At 35.7% G+C, this 15,277-nt stretch overlaps 1 protein-coding gene across 2 annotated transcripts in view; it reads right to left on the bottom strand.

The window, feature by feature from the left end:
• Window positions 1-265: 265 nt before the first annotated feature.
• The window catches only part of LOC123702510, a 66,397-nt gene continuing 51,385 nt past the window's right edge, over window positions 266-15,277 (bottom strand). For both annotated transcript variants that reach the window (XM_045650287.1, XM_045650288.1), the window contains exons 6-10: window positions 10,225-10,352; window positions 8,123-8,302; window positions 6,529-6,675; window positions 3,003-3,143; window positions 266-1,713 (exon numbers count right to left, since the gene is read on the bottom strand). In XM_045650287.1, coding sequence (XP_045506243.1) covers window positions 1,586-1,713; window positions 3,003-3,143; window positions 6,529-6,675; window positions 8,123-8,302; window positions 10,225-10,352 — 724 coding nt within the window. In that variant the 3' untranslated portion in view covers window positions 266-1,585. The remainder of the gene's footprint in view (window positions 1,714-3,002; window positions 3,144-6,528; window positions 6,676-8,122; window positions 8,303-10,224; window positions 10,353-15,277) is intronic.

The raw sequence follows: 15,277 nt of genomic DNA, 5'->3' as shown, positions 1-15,277 counted from the left end.
AGACGGACAACAAAGTGATCCTATAAGGGTTACGTTTTTTTCTTTTGAGGTTCGAATCGTTAAAAATTGCTAAATTACTTTTAGAGTTACAACATATTAAAAAGTAGGTTTGTTCGGAGCTCTCGGTGCGCAAGTCGCACTTGGCCGGTTTTATTTTAGGTAGACCAACCAGACCAACATATTTTTTTGAATAAAAATGACCGGCAAAGCCGTGTGTTTCTACAACTGTTTTACATAAAAGAGGTTGCATTTAAATAAAACATGGTTTATAAAACAAATGATTTATTTTACGTTGATCAATTTTTAAATTACATAATATTATAATTGCACATTATTCTAAGGTAAATATACGATTTACTTTGTTTATTAATAAGTCCAACAATTTAAATATGTGTTTTCTTAATCACCATTTTCCTTAATAATAATTACTAACTTTATATTCACATAATATATTCTATCCAAAATTTTATGCATTTGATGCAGTATCCTAGCAAAACGCTAATTAAAAAAGAACATTGCAAAAATATGGGTTAAACGTCACTTTGACAGTTCATACAATATATTTACAAATTTTGAACGATGTTCTAAAAATAAATATTTTTCATTTACCACAATATTGTTTTTATTAACATAATATTAATTATTTATACGTATCATTTTTTCTTTATGTACATACTGTCATTTAAAATCTTAATTCATAAAAAATCTATAATTATAATAATTGGACCTTCCTTTCTAGTGACTATAATATTTAATTATTAATGTAAAAAAGTAAAAGGTGCCAAAAATAGTAATTTTATTAAATGTAATAACTAATGAGTGTGTAAACATTTAAGTTTTTGACTTAGTTTAAAAATAACATCGTGATTTTATGATTATATTGTGTCAAAATTAATAACAATTTAATTAAATGTGATAAAGCTATTCTAGAATATTATTATTTGATTGAACGTGAAAATAAAATTAATTGTGATAATTCGTAAATTATTAAAATGCACATTTATTTTCGTAAATTTATATAGAGAAATGTTTAACGTACCCACCTATACTAAGTTCATAGTTATTTATTAACAAAAGAAAATTATAACAATCATTTTAACAGCTAAGAGAATCACACTTTTTTCTAACACGATACAACTAAGAAAAGCATCGATTCAGCGCCATCTTGCGACGACGTATCCAAGTTAATTATTATTTTATTATTTGATATAAGAGCTGTAAAATAAAATAAATTTGTTATTGAAATGCAAAAAGCATTTCTGAGTACGTATTTTTCAAGACACTTTCTGAAACTGATTTCACAAAAAGCTTTGAATATTTTGGTTCGATATCTCGTAACTTTAAATTACGTTAACCGATTTTGAGAATTATTTTTTATTTTAAAGCTGATGCCCGTCCTGTACCATTAATTTGGTCTAGGTCTGACTATTATAAGTTGTTTTAGTTTTTTTTTCAATTAATTTAAAACAGAACACAATTAAGTTAATTGACGTTTCCAGTTGCATCACATTATAAAAATTTGCATTTTTCACAAATTATTACACATTCATTTGATGTTTTAAAACGTTTAATAATCTAAAAACAATCATTTTTTACACAACGCTGTACTCATAAGATGCATAAGTTCTGTGTACAATAGACAATTCCGACTGGTCGGTTTGCATATTTCTCTGTGGTCTACTGACACGCCATAGAGCGCTCCTCTGCCTGGATCTAGAATAAAGAAAATAGGAAATATTATTAAAATTTATAAATTAACATTGACATTTATTTGAATATTAACTGTTATTTTACATATAATATTAGTATAATATAGTATGGCCCGAATATACTATATACTAATATTATAAAGCTGAAGAGTTTGTTTGTTTGAACGCGCTAATCTTAGGAACGAGCGTGATGATAGGTATATAGCCTCCCTCAATAAATGGGCTATCTACATGGCTATCTAACACCGAAATAATTTTTCAAAACGGACCAGTAGTTCCTGAGATTAGCGCGTTCAAACAAACTCTTCAGCTTTATAATATTAGTATAGATTTATTTCATGACTAGCTTCCGCCCGCGACTCCGTCCGCGCGGTCTTCGCGTGGATGGTTTATTTCTCCATTTTGAGTAACTCTTACAATGACATCTTATAAATATCTATTGGACCCAAATACGGCTAGGCCTATAATAATACGCAACGTGTGTTCGCGGTTCTACAAAACAACGTCTATGGATAAAACTTAAAATTCATTTAATTTTTTTCTACGTATTTTTCCAGGATAAAAAGTACCCTATTTTACGCCCAGGATAATAAGGTATAATTATACAAAGTTTCATCGAAATCGAACCGTTAGTTTTCACGTGATGTCTTCACATACAGACAGACAGACAAAAATTTTTTTAATCACATATTTGGGTTTGGTATCGATCCAGTAACACCCCCTGCTATTTATTTTTTCAATATTTTCAATGTACAGAATTGACCCTTCTACTACACAGATTCTTCTACTCTACAGATTTATTATAAGTATGTAGATAATATAGATTATAAAAGTTAACTAGGTACATTTAAAATATTTTCCTATTAATAAATAATTTTTTATCGTTTTTTGAAGTAATACTTCTTTTGCGCGCGATGGAGAAATATGATGAGAGTGAATTTTTACGATGCGCGCGCACACCGACACCTAAATTTAACAGCATGAAGTTAGCTCTAGGTGGTATGAAAATTGATAACTATGTTCAAGTTGTATATTCTAGTATTTTTTTTCCATACGCCAAAGAAGTATAACTTCTAACGCGTGTACATAAGTACACACACTCTTTTAAGCTATTGCATAGCTTCTATCGCGGGCCTTGAGCGCGGGGACCGAGTCGAGAAATTCCGTAACGAAAACACCTCACGCTCCCCACTCCGACGGGCGGAGGTGTGGTTTGAAGGCATAGCATGCAATAGCTTTACCGCGGCAGTCCCCGAGTGACACACGTCGTTTTTATTTGGTTTTTTTCCTTACCAGCAGAATCCACGCTAACAATTCTCAGCCACAGCACAGACATAAGCGTACGGCAAGTCTCCACAAGGCTTCGTACCGCGGGCTGTGTTGGTTGTGTCGCGGTTAACCAGCGCTCTTGGAGGGTCAGGAGAAGAGAACAGTCTGAAATATTTAGTTAATTTTAATCTCAAATTTGTCTACACTAATAAAGAGGAAAACTTTGTTTGTTTGATTGTAATGAATAGGCTCATAAACTACTGGACCGATTTTAAAAATTCTTTCACCATTCGAAAGCTACATTATCCACGAGTCAGTCATCCGCAAAAACTCTCGGACCAAACTCTGAAACTAATGGCAGACCGGCGCTCTATGCCACTGCGCACATCTGAAGATGCTAAGTCATATAGGCAGCTCAATAGACGGATATCTAAATCTCTGCGGCACGACATTCGCTCCTTTAATGCTTCAAGCATTGAGGAAGCGATTAAGCGAAACCAAGGCTCGAAAGTGTTTGCAAGAGATATGTCTATTGGGCAGAGCCAGCTGACGAAGCTGAAGACAGATCGTGGCGTAGTAGTGTCGGCCAAGCCAGAGGTATTAGGAGAGGTCGAGAGGTTCTACCGGCAACTTTACACCTCAGTTGCCAAGCCTGTTTCTAGTCCGGCGAAAGACCCAAGAGCCCGACTAACCCGACATTTCACCGAAGATATCCCGGACATCAGCCTGTACGAGATTAGGATGGCTCTGAAACAGCTTAAGAACAACAAGGCGCCGGGTGAGGACGGAATCACCTCTGAGCTTCTGAGAGCGGGTGGAAAACCAATCCTCAGAATGCTACAGAGACTATTTAATTCCGCCTTACTCGAGGGCACAACGCCTGAAGCATGGAGCAGGAGTGTGGTTGTTCTGTTCTTCAAAAAGGGAGACAAGACCCTATTGAAGAACTACAGACCGATATCACTCTTGAGCCATGTTTATAAGCTGTTCTCAAGGGTTATCACGAATCGTCTCGAACGCAGGTTAGATGACTTCCAGCCTCCCGAACAAGCCGGTTTCCGTAAAGGCTTTAGCACCATAGACCACATCCACACGCTGCGGCAAATTATACAGAAAACCGAGGAGTATAATTTGCCACTATGCTTAGCGTTTGTGGACTATGAAAAAGCCTTCGATTCGATCGAGACCTGGGCCGTGTTAAGGTCTCTCCAGCGGTGCCGTATTGACTATCGGTACATCGAAGTATTGAGAAGCTTGTACGAACACGCCACCATGTCAGTCCGAGTACAAGATCAGTGTACAAAGGCAATCCCATTGCAGCGCGGTGTAAGACAAGGCGATGTGATCTCGCCCAAACTTTTTACCGCTGCTTTGGAAGATGCCTTCAAACTGTTGGAATGGAAAGGACTTGGCATCAATATTAATGGCGAGTACATCTCTCATCTTCGATTTGCCGATGATATCGTAGTCATGGCAGAATCCATGGAAGACCTTAATGCAATGCTCGATGACCTCTACAGAGTTTCACAACAAGTGGGCCTTAGCATGAACATGGACAAGACGAAAATCATGTCGAATGTCCATGTTGTGCCCACTCCAGTCTCTGTTGGAAACTCTACTCTCGAAGTTGTTGACGAATATGTCTACCTAGGACAAACCGTCCAATTAGGCAGGTCCAACTTCGGGAAGGAGGTCAATCGTCGAATCCGACTCGGATGGGCAGCGTTCGGGAAGTTAAAGAACATCTTTTCGTCCAAAATCCCTCAGTGCCTGAAGACTAAAGTCTTCGAGCAGTGTGTGTTACCAGTGATGACCTACGGAACAGAGACGTGGCCTCTAACCCTGGGCCTTGTGCACAAGCTCAGCGTCGCCCAACGTGCTATGGAAAGGGCTATGCTCGGAGTTTCCCTACGAGATCGAATCAGAAATGAGGAAATCCGTAGGAGAACCGGAGTCACCGACATAGCTCGCCGGATTAGTACGTTGAAGTGGCAATGGGCGGGGCACATAGCCCGTAGAACCGATGGCCGTTGGGGCAGAAAGGTTCTGGAATGGAGGCCACGAACTGGACGACGAAGCGTGGGACGACCTCCCACAAGATGGACGGACGACCTGGTCCGAGTGGCAGGGAGCCGCTGGATGCAGGCCGCCGGTGACCGGTCGTACTGGAAATCCTTGAGGGAGGCCTTTGTCCAGCAGTGGACGTCCCACGGCTGAAACGACGATTATCCACGAGTAATATAGGCTAGGTTTTATCCAGGAAATCCCACGGGAACGGGAACTATGCGGGTTTTTCTTTGAAAACGCGGGCGAAGCCGCAGGCGGAAAGCTATTCTACGAATGCGATGGAAATTGAACGTAGACACTTCAAGGTCAAAATATCACTTGATTTCTAAAGGTGAGAGTAGATCACTACATCAGTCTTCCGCTCCGCTTATGAGGCGCGCAATAGTTAAAAAAAACACGCATAAAATCATGAAATTGTAAAGTTTGATTTAATGTCTGTTTAAAATGGGTCAAATTCGATTTCAATGGAGTGGATAAGATACAAACGTCAAACATACAGGGGAAGCTAATAAAAGTGTGTTAAAAAAAGGACAGTGCAGTCTGTGGGTGATATATTCATTAATGAGTGTTGTATTGAATCGATGAATAGAAAATACATTAAACAGGACAGTTATTTGTAATATAGGAGTTATATACATCGACACCACAGATCACAGAAACGAAAGGGAGATATGGTTAGGGGGCGGGGCCGGTGTTGCAGCAATATGTACAAAAAGAGAACAAACTGTAGCGGTGCTGTATACGTACGTCACTTACAATCTAGTGTGCGAACGAATTGTGTGATGACACGCACACAACGCGAAGTATTGTTTTGATTTTGTTTACTGCAGTTGTGTGCGTAAATTTTTTATGAGACACGGTTTCGTACTCAGCGCAAGCGATTGGCATCTCTCTAGATCTCTATGATCTACACTAATATTATAAAGAGGAAAACTTTGTTTGTTTGTTTGATTGTAATGAATAGGTTCATATAAACTACTGGAGCGATTTTAAAAATTCTTCCACCATTCGAAAGCTACATTATCCACGAGTAATATAGGCTATATATTATCACGCTAAGACCAACAGGAGCGGAGCCACGCGGGTGAAACCGCGCGGTACAGCTAGTTGTTTATAAAATTAAATTGTAAAACTGACATGATTAAAAAGAGCAACTATGGAGTAAGGAGTTTCTTGCCGGTTCTTCTCCATAGATACTGCTTTCCGAATCGGTGGTAAATGTTAAAAATATGTAATAACGTTTCAAAATTGATTCTCGAAGAAGTCTAATTGAATAAATAAATGTTTGAGTTTGAGTTTAAAATAATAAAAGAGAATAGAAATTTTTTTTTTGGTCCTAATTTTTTTTAATGATCTATTAAATGAGTTTTATGAGTAATGAGTTTTTAATGAGTAATGAGTTTTAAATTAATATATCACTTATATCGTATTAGTGGGTGAATCCGCGGGCGGACAGTTTGTAATATATAAGTGTAATACTCACTATTACATATCTCCAATAATTCTATACTCCGTGCCGTGATGGGCGTTTTGATATCGGCCAAGGGTGATCCGCGATGTGGTACTGAATAGAACATGAAGCCGAGGCTGTTCTGGTAGAGAGATGACCTTCTAGATGGTTCTATGTGTTCTGGAACATAAAATAAAATATAAATAAACTAGATTTCCGCCCGCGGCTTCGCCCGCGTTTTCAAAGGAAAACCAGCATAGTTCCCGTACCCGTGGGATTTCTGGGATAAAACTTATCCTATGTCATAATATTATGTGTTAATCCAAGTTACCCTCTGTATGTGTGCTAAATTTCATTGTAATCTGTTCAGTAGTATTTGCGTGAAAGAGTAACAAACACACACACAACCTCACAAACTTTCGCATTTATAATATGTATTAAGTAGGATAACATATTTGTAAGTACTGTGTGACAGTACAGGGTTTTGTCGTTAAATCAGATATGTAAAAAGGTAAAAAAGTGTTATTCAGAATGAAATAAATAAAAATTGATCAACTTAATTTCAGATACGTTAAAAAAACTGAATGACTTCTTTAGATTATAGCATAAATTGAATTATTTTTCATAAAAAATCAAATAAAAAAAATATTTTCAAAAAAATTCTTAAGTAGATATTTCTATGTAATTACTTCTAGAACAGTGAAACAGCGAATGACTGTATTTGGATGATATTTGACATAATGATAGATTATTAGCTGGATTAGAACTTTTGATCCTTTTTAATTTATATCCATACTAATATTATAAATGCGAAAGTAACTCTGTTTGTCTGTCTGTTACTCAATCACGCCTTAAGGGGCCATCCATAAAGTACGTCACATGTAAAGAGGGGGGGAGGGGGTCGACAAAGTGTGACATGGTGTGACAAGGGGTGGGAGGGGTCCAAGTTTCGTGACATCACATTTAAAAAATCTAGAGGTACTAATCGCTTAATTTGAAATATAAATTAAACTAAAAAATATGTCCAACTCTATCTTTAGGGCAATACGGTTTAAATTGTTTTGTTGACAATTTTATATTTATTCATTAGTTTATTTTTTGTTATTGTTTCAAATATTTCATATTATGTTGATTTCATAAAAAAGTTACTTAATTTAAATGGAAATAAAACTATTTTGAAACTGCTGTTTTAATTTAATAATTTTTCGATGTTAAATTGCAAAACATGTGACGTCACACTAGGGAGGGGGGGGTCTTAGAAATGTGACCACCTGTGACAAGGACGGGGGGGTGCTCAAAAACTCATGAAATTAGTGTGACGTACTTTATGGATGGCCCCTAACTACTGAACCAATTTGCATGAAATTTGGTATAGAGATATTTTGATACCCGAGAAAGGACATAGGCTACTTTTTAGCCCGGGACATAGGATAGGTTTTATACCGGAAATCCCACGGGAACGGGAACTATGCGGGTTTTTCTTTGACTGCACGGGCGAAGCCGCGGGTGGAAAGCTAGTTTTTAATAAGTAATTTTACTTCCATAAGAAAATAATTACCAATTAAATATCAGGGATTCTCTCTAATAATTATTAATTTAATTATACGTATAAAAAAACATACTTTACCTTCATTAAAATCCATTTCATCATTATTTTTAACAAGTCTTTCATTCTTCATACATTTATCATTATCACAATTAATATTTATCATTTCATTATTTAAATTTTCATTCATTTCATTTTCTGTTCTATCATTATCTTCATTTATTTCATTTTCTTTGGTTATTTTCATATATGCATCATATGCTGAAATGAAAAAGAACCAAAATATTAATTTTAGAGTAGGAACAAAAAAAGAGCGTGTGTGCCGAGCACACGTGTCAGAAGTGAAACTTCTTTGGCAAGATTTGCAAGGCAAGATTCTTGACTGACCGGTTGGCTTGGTTGGTAGTGGCCCTGCCTTCCAAGCCAGAGGTCGTGGGTTCGATTCCCACCCGGGGCAAATATTTGTGTGACGAACAAAGATGTTTGCTCCGTGTCTGGGTGTTAATTATCTATATAAGTATTTATTTAAAATTATATATGTATGTTTATCAGCCATCTGGTTTCCATAACACAAGCGAAAAGCTTAGTATGGGATCAGATCGTGCCGTGTGTGAAAATTGTCCCGAAATATTTATTTATTTTATTTATTTATTTATTTATTTAAAGATATATCAAAATCGTCGTACTCCATGACGTGATGGTATTGCCATGACGCGATTTTTTACTCTCAACGCACCTAAAGAAGTTTCACTTCAATAAAACACAAACGGGTTTGAAACTTTTTGTATGGACGCTGGCATATCGACCCGCCGCCATTTTGATTTTTTTTCAAAATCGCGGCGCACGATTAAAGTGGTATGTATGGATAGAGGACACATAGACGAACAAAAACTTAGGTACTTACATTTTTATGTAATGTATGTATGTTTTTAAGTAATGAATGTACCTACTTTCTTCCAATAAACTGTTTATAATAATAATCTACCTGGGAGTGATTATTTGGAGATAATATTATCCATATAGACACGTAATAAGTCAATTTTTAGTGTTTGTCGTTGTACTCATAAGTGAATATTTACCTCCAAATATCTCGGTAATGTGACGCTTTAGGGTACTATGTTCTTAGACATTTTTTGTTTGTCTATGTGTCCTCTATCCATACATACAACTTTAATCGTGCGCCGCGATTTTGAAAAAAAATCAAAATGGCGGCGGGTCGATATGCCAGAAAGTTTCAATGCCCTTTAGGAGTTATAATAAGATAAATACGAAAAAAAATGTGTGCGTGTACTTGTGTACACACGTAAGAAGTGAAACTTCTTTATGACCTAATTTTTCAAAAAATAATTTACTATATGCAACTTTACAGAAATACGTCGAATCACGCGTGGTAGGGATACTGTCACGCGTAACAAAAAAATGTTACACTAAATTTTTGACGTGACAACGTCTTATAATTCGATAAAGCCGGCTGCACGCACGAAAAAACATGACTCATGCGGCGTTACCTCGCTCTGACTCATCTGAGGCGTTCCATGTAAGGCTTGAAGTGCGAGCGAGAGCGCGGATCGAGCGACAAAGAAGCACAATCGGACGTTGTCACGTTCAACTATCGTCAGTAAACCGACTTTACAGACAACAAATTTTTTCCAACCCCGATAAAGAAGTTTCACCTTGTTTTATTTGTTTCACTTCAAAAACATTGAATAATTATATTTTATGTTTGAAAGTTGGAAGAAGAATGTAACAGCGACCAAACAGATTTGAAAATATTTACCAAAAAAGATAACCTTTAAAGTTTATCTCTGCATCTGTTTGTTTCCTGTCAATTACCTTAAAATGACTGAACCGATTTTGATGAAATGCATTTGCCAAAATCTAAAAAGTAAATACAAGTCGTATTTTCATGAATTCATGGCAAAATTTTTACTTTTTTAAATAAAACATTTTTGAAGTGAAACTTCTTTATCGGGGTTGGAAAAAAATTTAGTGTAACATTTTTTCGTTACGCGTGACATTTTTCCGTTACGCGCCATCTTTTTCTTATCCCTACCACGCGTGATTCGACGTATTTCTGTAAAGTTGCATATAGTAAATTATTTTTTGAAAAAAAAGGTCATAAAGAAGTTTCACTTCTTACGTGTGTACACTACTACACGCACACATTTTTAACATTTTTTTACCTTCACAGTATATTTGTTTAATAAATAAACCTCCTTTGGAATGTCCGACCCAAATAATGGGTTTCTCACCTACTCCGAGATCTAAAAGTTGTGACGTCATTTGTTCAGCCCTTTCGTGTAGTCGTAACCTGAAATTAAACAAATAATCTATATATTATATAAAAGAAAGTCTGTACGTTCCAACACTTATAACTCGAGATCTGCTGTACCAATTTTCATGGTTTTGGATTTGTTGGATTTGTCACCGCCCAGAATAGCAGAATAAATCATAAAAACAACAAAAACTAGACGAATAAATATTTTCCCAAAATTTTGATTTTCGTACCTACATGTCAATCATTAGTTGTCAATGGGAACTATATTTTCTATCACCAAAATTTATATTTGTCATCAAGTTGTATCACCTAATAAATACACCACTATTTTTTAATCAGTACATAAAATTTTACAGGGTGTTAAGTACCTTTAACCAATCATATTTGTGTAAGAAATAATTAAAAACACTAACAAACAGAAATGTCCCAAAATTGTCCACATAAATATGTAAAAATTGTTAAACCTATTCTTAGTCAATGACCCACACTAGGTATTGTGTTGTAATTTTCTAGCGTACGATTTCGAATAGGTCCGCTGGACAGCTCCATTGATAAATTCCGGCAAACTCGCGTCGAAGCTCGCCATCCTTCACCCCGCCACCCCCTTTCCCTCTGTGGCCTGCGCCCGCGTCGCAGTTCGCAGTTCGCAGTTCGCACCCCAACGCCGAACGCGTTGCGACAACGGACAAACAGTGCCTAATTGTTAGCGGAAGTGAAAACTTGCTTTTTTTCGTCGCGTTTGTTTACGTTTTTCCTGGTACAATATCATATCAATTCATATCACGGGATTATGTACTTATGCTTCGTGCGTTCTTTTTGAGTGGAGAAAATGCGAGTGCAGCAGTACGTATGTACAGATAATAGTACCCGAGTCCCGAACGCTCGATCGCCAAATGTACGAACCGTCGTGGTAAATGCTTACCAGCAGGCGTTGTCACAAAATGCTAACGTGTTGCGGTTCATGAATTTCTCACAGCGGAGTTTGGAAGTCAGTGGATCGGTCGAGGCGGGCCTGCTGCTTGGCCTCCTCGCTCACCTGATCTCACACCCTTGGACCTCTTTTTGTGGAGTGAAATTAAGTAAACAAAAGTGAGCCGGTTAGTGTCGAACAATAATTAAAACAGCGCATATTGGATGAAGTGAAAAGACAAAAAAACATACCTACCTACTTACTTCTCTCGTTAAAAAACAATTTAATAAAACGTGCACGTCTGTGTATTGATAACGGTGGTGGACATTTTGAAGGACAATTTTATTATTGAAATACTTGTAAGGTTAGTTAAGATAAGTTAGGTAAATACCAGCTGATTCTAACTTCACACGCCAAAATCGTTTTTTCTTTCAATACAGATTAGGTATTGTTAAAACAGCTGATTCTAATTTCTTAAACACGCCAAAATCGTTTTTTCTTTCAATACAGAGTAGGTATTGTAAAAAACAGCTGGTTCTAACTTCTTAAACACGCCAAAATCGTTTTTTCGTTCAATACAGATTAGGTATTGTAAAAAACAGCTGATTCTAACTTCTTAATTTATACGTCAAAATTCGATTTTGATATTGTTTGTTTTGTAATTGCATACCTACGTACCTATTTAATTTATTGTAAAAAAGTAATTATTCCGGTCCTAAGCCCGGATGAAGTATGAAGGGGAGATTTGAATTTAGGAAATTAAAATAAATAAAGTTAGTAACTACATCTCTTGTTTCATTTTATTGCCCAAGGTTAGGTAATACTATCAATGAATAAGTGAATGAACTCTGCAATGTGTCTATGATTTTAGTGAGACTTTCTTAAATAAACAAATGATTATATCTTTGCTATCTATCGATATTATGTAATTCTAACATCATGATCACGATAATAAAGTATTCGCTAATATGTCCTTAAAGTTTTTGTACTGATTTAAAAATAGTGGTGTAGATCTATCACCACGAAATATTTTCGTTCTCAGATAAACAAAAATTGTTCCCAGGTATGAATTATCAAATTAATGTTAATATTCGTGTAAAATAAGAGATCGATAACCAATAAAATTATATTGCATTACATGAATATAAACTTCGTTCGTATAATAACAGTTTAGTTACTTAAATAATAGCTCTGTGCTCAGAATGGTAGATCTGTCACCAAATAAATAGATTATCGATCCCTGACTGCGACTCCTTTTTATTTGATATTTTGTAACCAATACAGTAGTAACATTTTATTTCGTTCAGATATTAAATTAATAGTATTCGTTACCAATTTAATACATCAATTTATAATTTAAATGAAAAAATGATCAAAGGGGCGGAGACAAATTGGCGCGCATTAAAAATTGACTTTAAAGATTGATTGAGAGAGATGCAAGTTTACTTCATTCGCGATTTCACGTTCACGATTATTGTTTTTTAACAATAAATATTGATTATTTTAATTTTAATTAAGTGTTTTATCTACAATTATGCTAGCCATAACTCATAAGCCAGCTATTTTAAACCAGCGCTGATTGTTCTGTGGCACTTAATTATTTTAAACAATAAATATTGATTATTTTGACTCTATTTTTTTATTTGAACTTAAGGTGACTAGTAGAGCTAAACGCGAGTTTGCTGCTAAATTATAATGCTTTAAAGTATATGATTAACTGCAGTAAAAAATCTCAGATAAATATATGATATTCTTCAGGATATATACTAGCTAGATAGTGTGTTGAAAACACAATACAACTTATTTTACTCGATAGAAAAAAAACACAAAGGTACCTCTAAAAAAATCTTTTGATGCTTAAAAAACATACTAAACTACATGCAATCATTCTGTTTTTTCGGCAAATAATTCTACAAGCAACATACGAAGATAATACTGTGTTATTTTTTTAGTCCAATCAATAGATTCCGTGTAAATCGCAAATTCTTATTCCCAAACCAAAAACGTACGCATGTGTGCGTGAACGCCTGTGTACCGATTTAGGTCCCACCCAGTGCCCCGCCTGTAGTTGCAGGCGGCGTTGACACCACTGAAAGGGGCCGTCGCCCCGAACAGTTACCCCGAGGCCTCTGAAGGCCTGCGTGGAAGACCCGGCGATATGACTAGTACTAGCAAACATTACGAAAAATAAAGGACAATTTTTGGAGGTCCTAGGCCTTTGCCTCGGACCGGAATTTAATCAGATATACGTCACTTATGTTATTTATTTATTGTCTATATTAATATTATAAAGCTGAAGAGCTCAGGAACTACTGGTCCGATTTGAAGACAAATTTTTACACTCTTTCGGTGTTAGATAGCCCATTCATAGAGGAAGGATATAGGCTATAATATATCATCTCGCTTAGACCAACAGGAGCGGAGCACTGCGGGTAAAACCGCGGAACACAGCTATAGGTAAACCAGAATCTGATGGCAATTAGGGAAATCAAAATTTTGAGTGTGCAACCCTAGGGAAAATGGACTGAACGATCTTGATACTGCTTATTTTTTATTTTGTCCTCGATATCATTAGTCACATTACATAAGTAGACAATACTGTACTTAATAATGAGATATCCACTCAATATTATGTAGGTACATACTTACACATATTACTTTCATATATTATTATTTACACATACCTATATGACGTGTATATTCATTATCATTATGCCATGTGAAAATATAGATGTAATGATAATGCAGATCAAAACTAGATTGCTTATAATTTTTTATAAAATAAAATAAAACTAAATTTATTTTCGTAAGTATTAACAGGTACACACATTATATAAAAATAACTACGTTAAAAACAACCGACTTCAAAAACGCAAAAGTAAAAAATAAAAAAGATTTGATATTATTAATTACTACATATTATTTAGATGTGCTATTTACTAAAAAGGTTTGATGTCGGTGCACGGGCTTAATACTAAGTGCTTAGTGTTTGGCACCGACTTCAAACCTATTTAATAAATAGCACATCTAAATAATATGTAGTAATTAATAATATCAATTTTTTTATTTTTTACTTTTGCATTTTTGAAGTCGGTTGTTTTTAACGTAAGTAGTTATTTTTATTTAATACTTTTTAGTGTAGGTACTTTTCAACACGAATCAAATGAGCCCAAACTCGATAAAGTTGAGTCAATATATTACTGAGTTCCTATGGCCACCTTCCGATTCCATCATCAAATCAGCTCTATGACATGATAATGTTTCATCGCTATCCAATTTACATACGTATACAAAATTTCAGCTCAATCGGTTACCGGGAAGTGAATCAAAGTTACTTGCTACATTTCAATTAAGTCATCGAGTACAGACAAAAATGCTCATAAAATAAAAACTACCGGGCCTATCCAAATAATTTTTATGGGACCAATTCGAAACCATCCCGCATCGAACAAAAAAAGAATCACGTAAATCGGTTCAGAAACCTCGGAGTAATCGGTGTACATACATACAAAAAAAAAATTATACCGGCCGAATTGATAACCTCCTCCTTTTTTTTGACGTCGGTTAAAAATTGACTTGGACAGCTTGGACTTGACGAATAGCCGTATTGGAAACTCCTGTAATAAGATTTCATAAAATTATATTGTAATCAACAAACAATATCATAAGTACTTATAGTCCTTTTCACCTATGATGATTCCTGTGACACTTCATTGTGTTCCGAATTACGTATTTTATGTTTAAAAAGCAAAAATAATTTTAGTGCATAATACTTTTATTTTAAGGCGGCATTCGAGGACTGCCGCGGTAAAGCTATTGCATAGCATGCCTTCAAGCCACACCTCCGAGCCCGTCGGAGTGGGGAGCGTGAGGTATTTTCGTTACGGAATTTCTGGATTCGGTCCCCGCGCTCAAGGCCCGCGATAGAAGCTATGCAATAGCTTAAAATAAAATAAAATAACACAAAAAAATAATACCTACGCAATTCGTGTATACTTGAAATGGGACGTTGAAAAATTATAGAGTTGGGAAATCATATAATCGACGC

The sequence above is a fragment of the Colias croceus genome, chromosome 23 (genome assembly GCF_905220415.1).
Source record: "Colias croceus chromosome 23, ilColCroc2.1".
Taxonomy (NCBI): domain Eukaryota; kingdom Metazoa; phylum Arthropoda; class Insecta; order Lepidoptera; family Pieridae; genus Colias; species Colias croceus.
The sequence above is the reverse complement of the archived record's forward strand: the minus strand, read 5'-3'. Positions and strand labels throughout refer to the sequence as shown.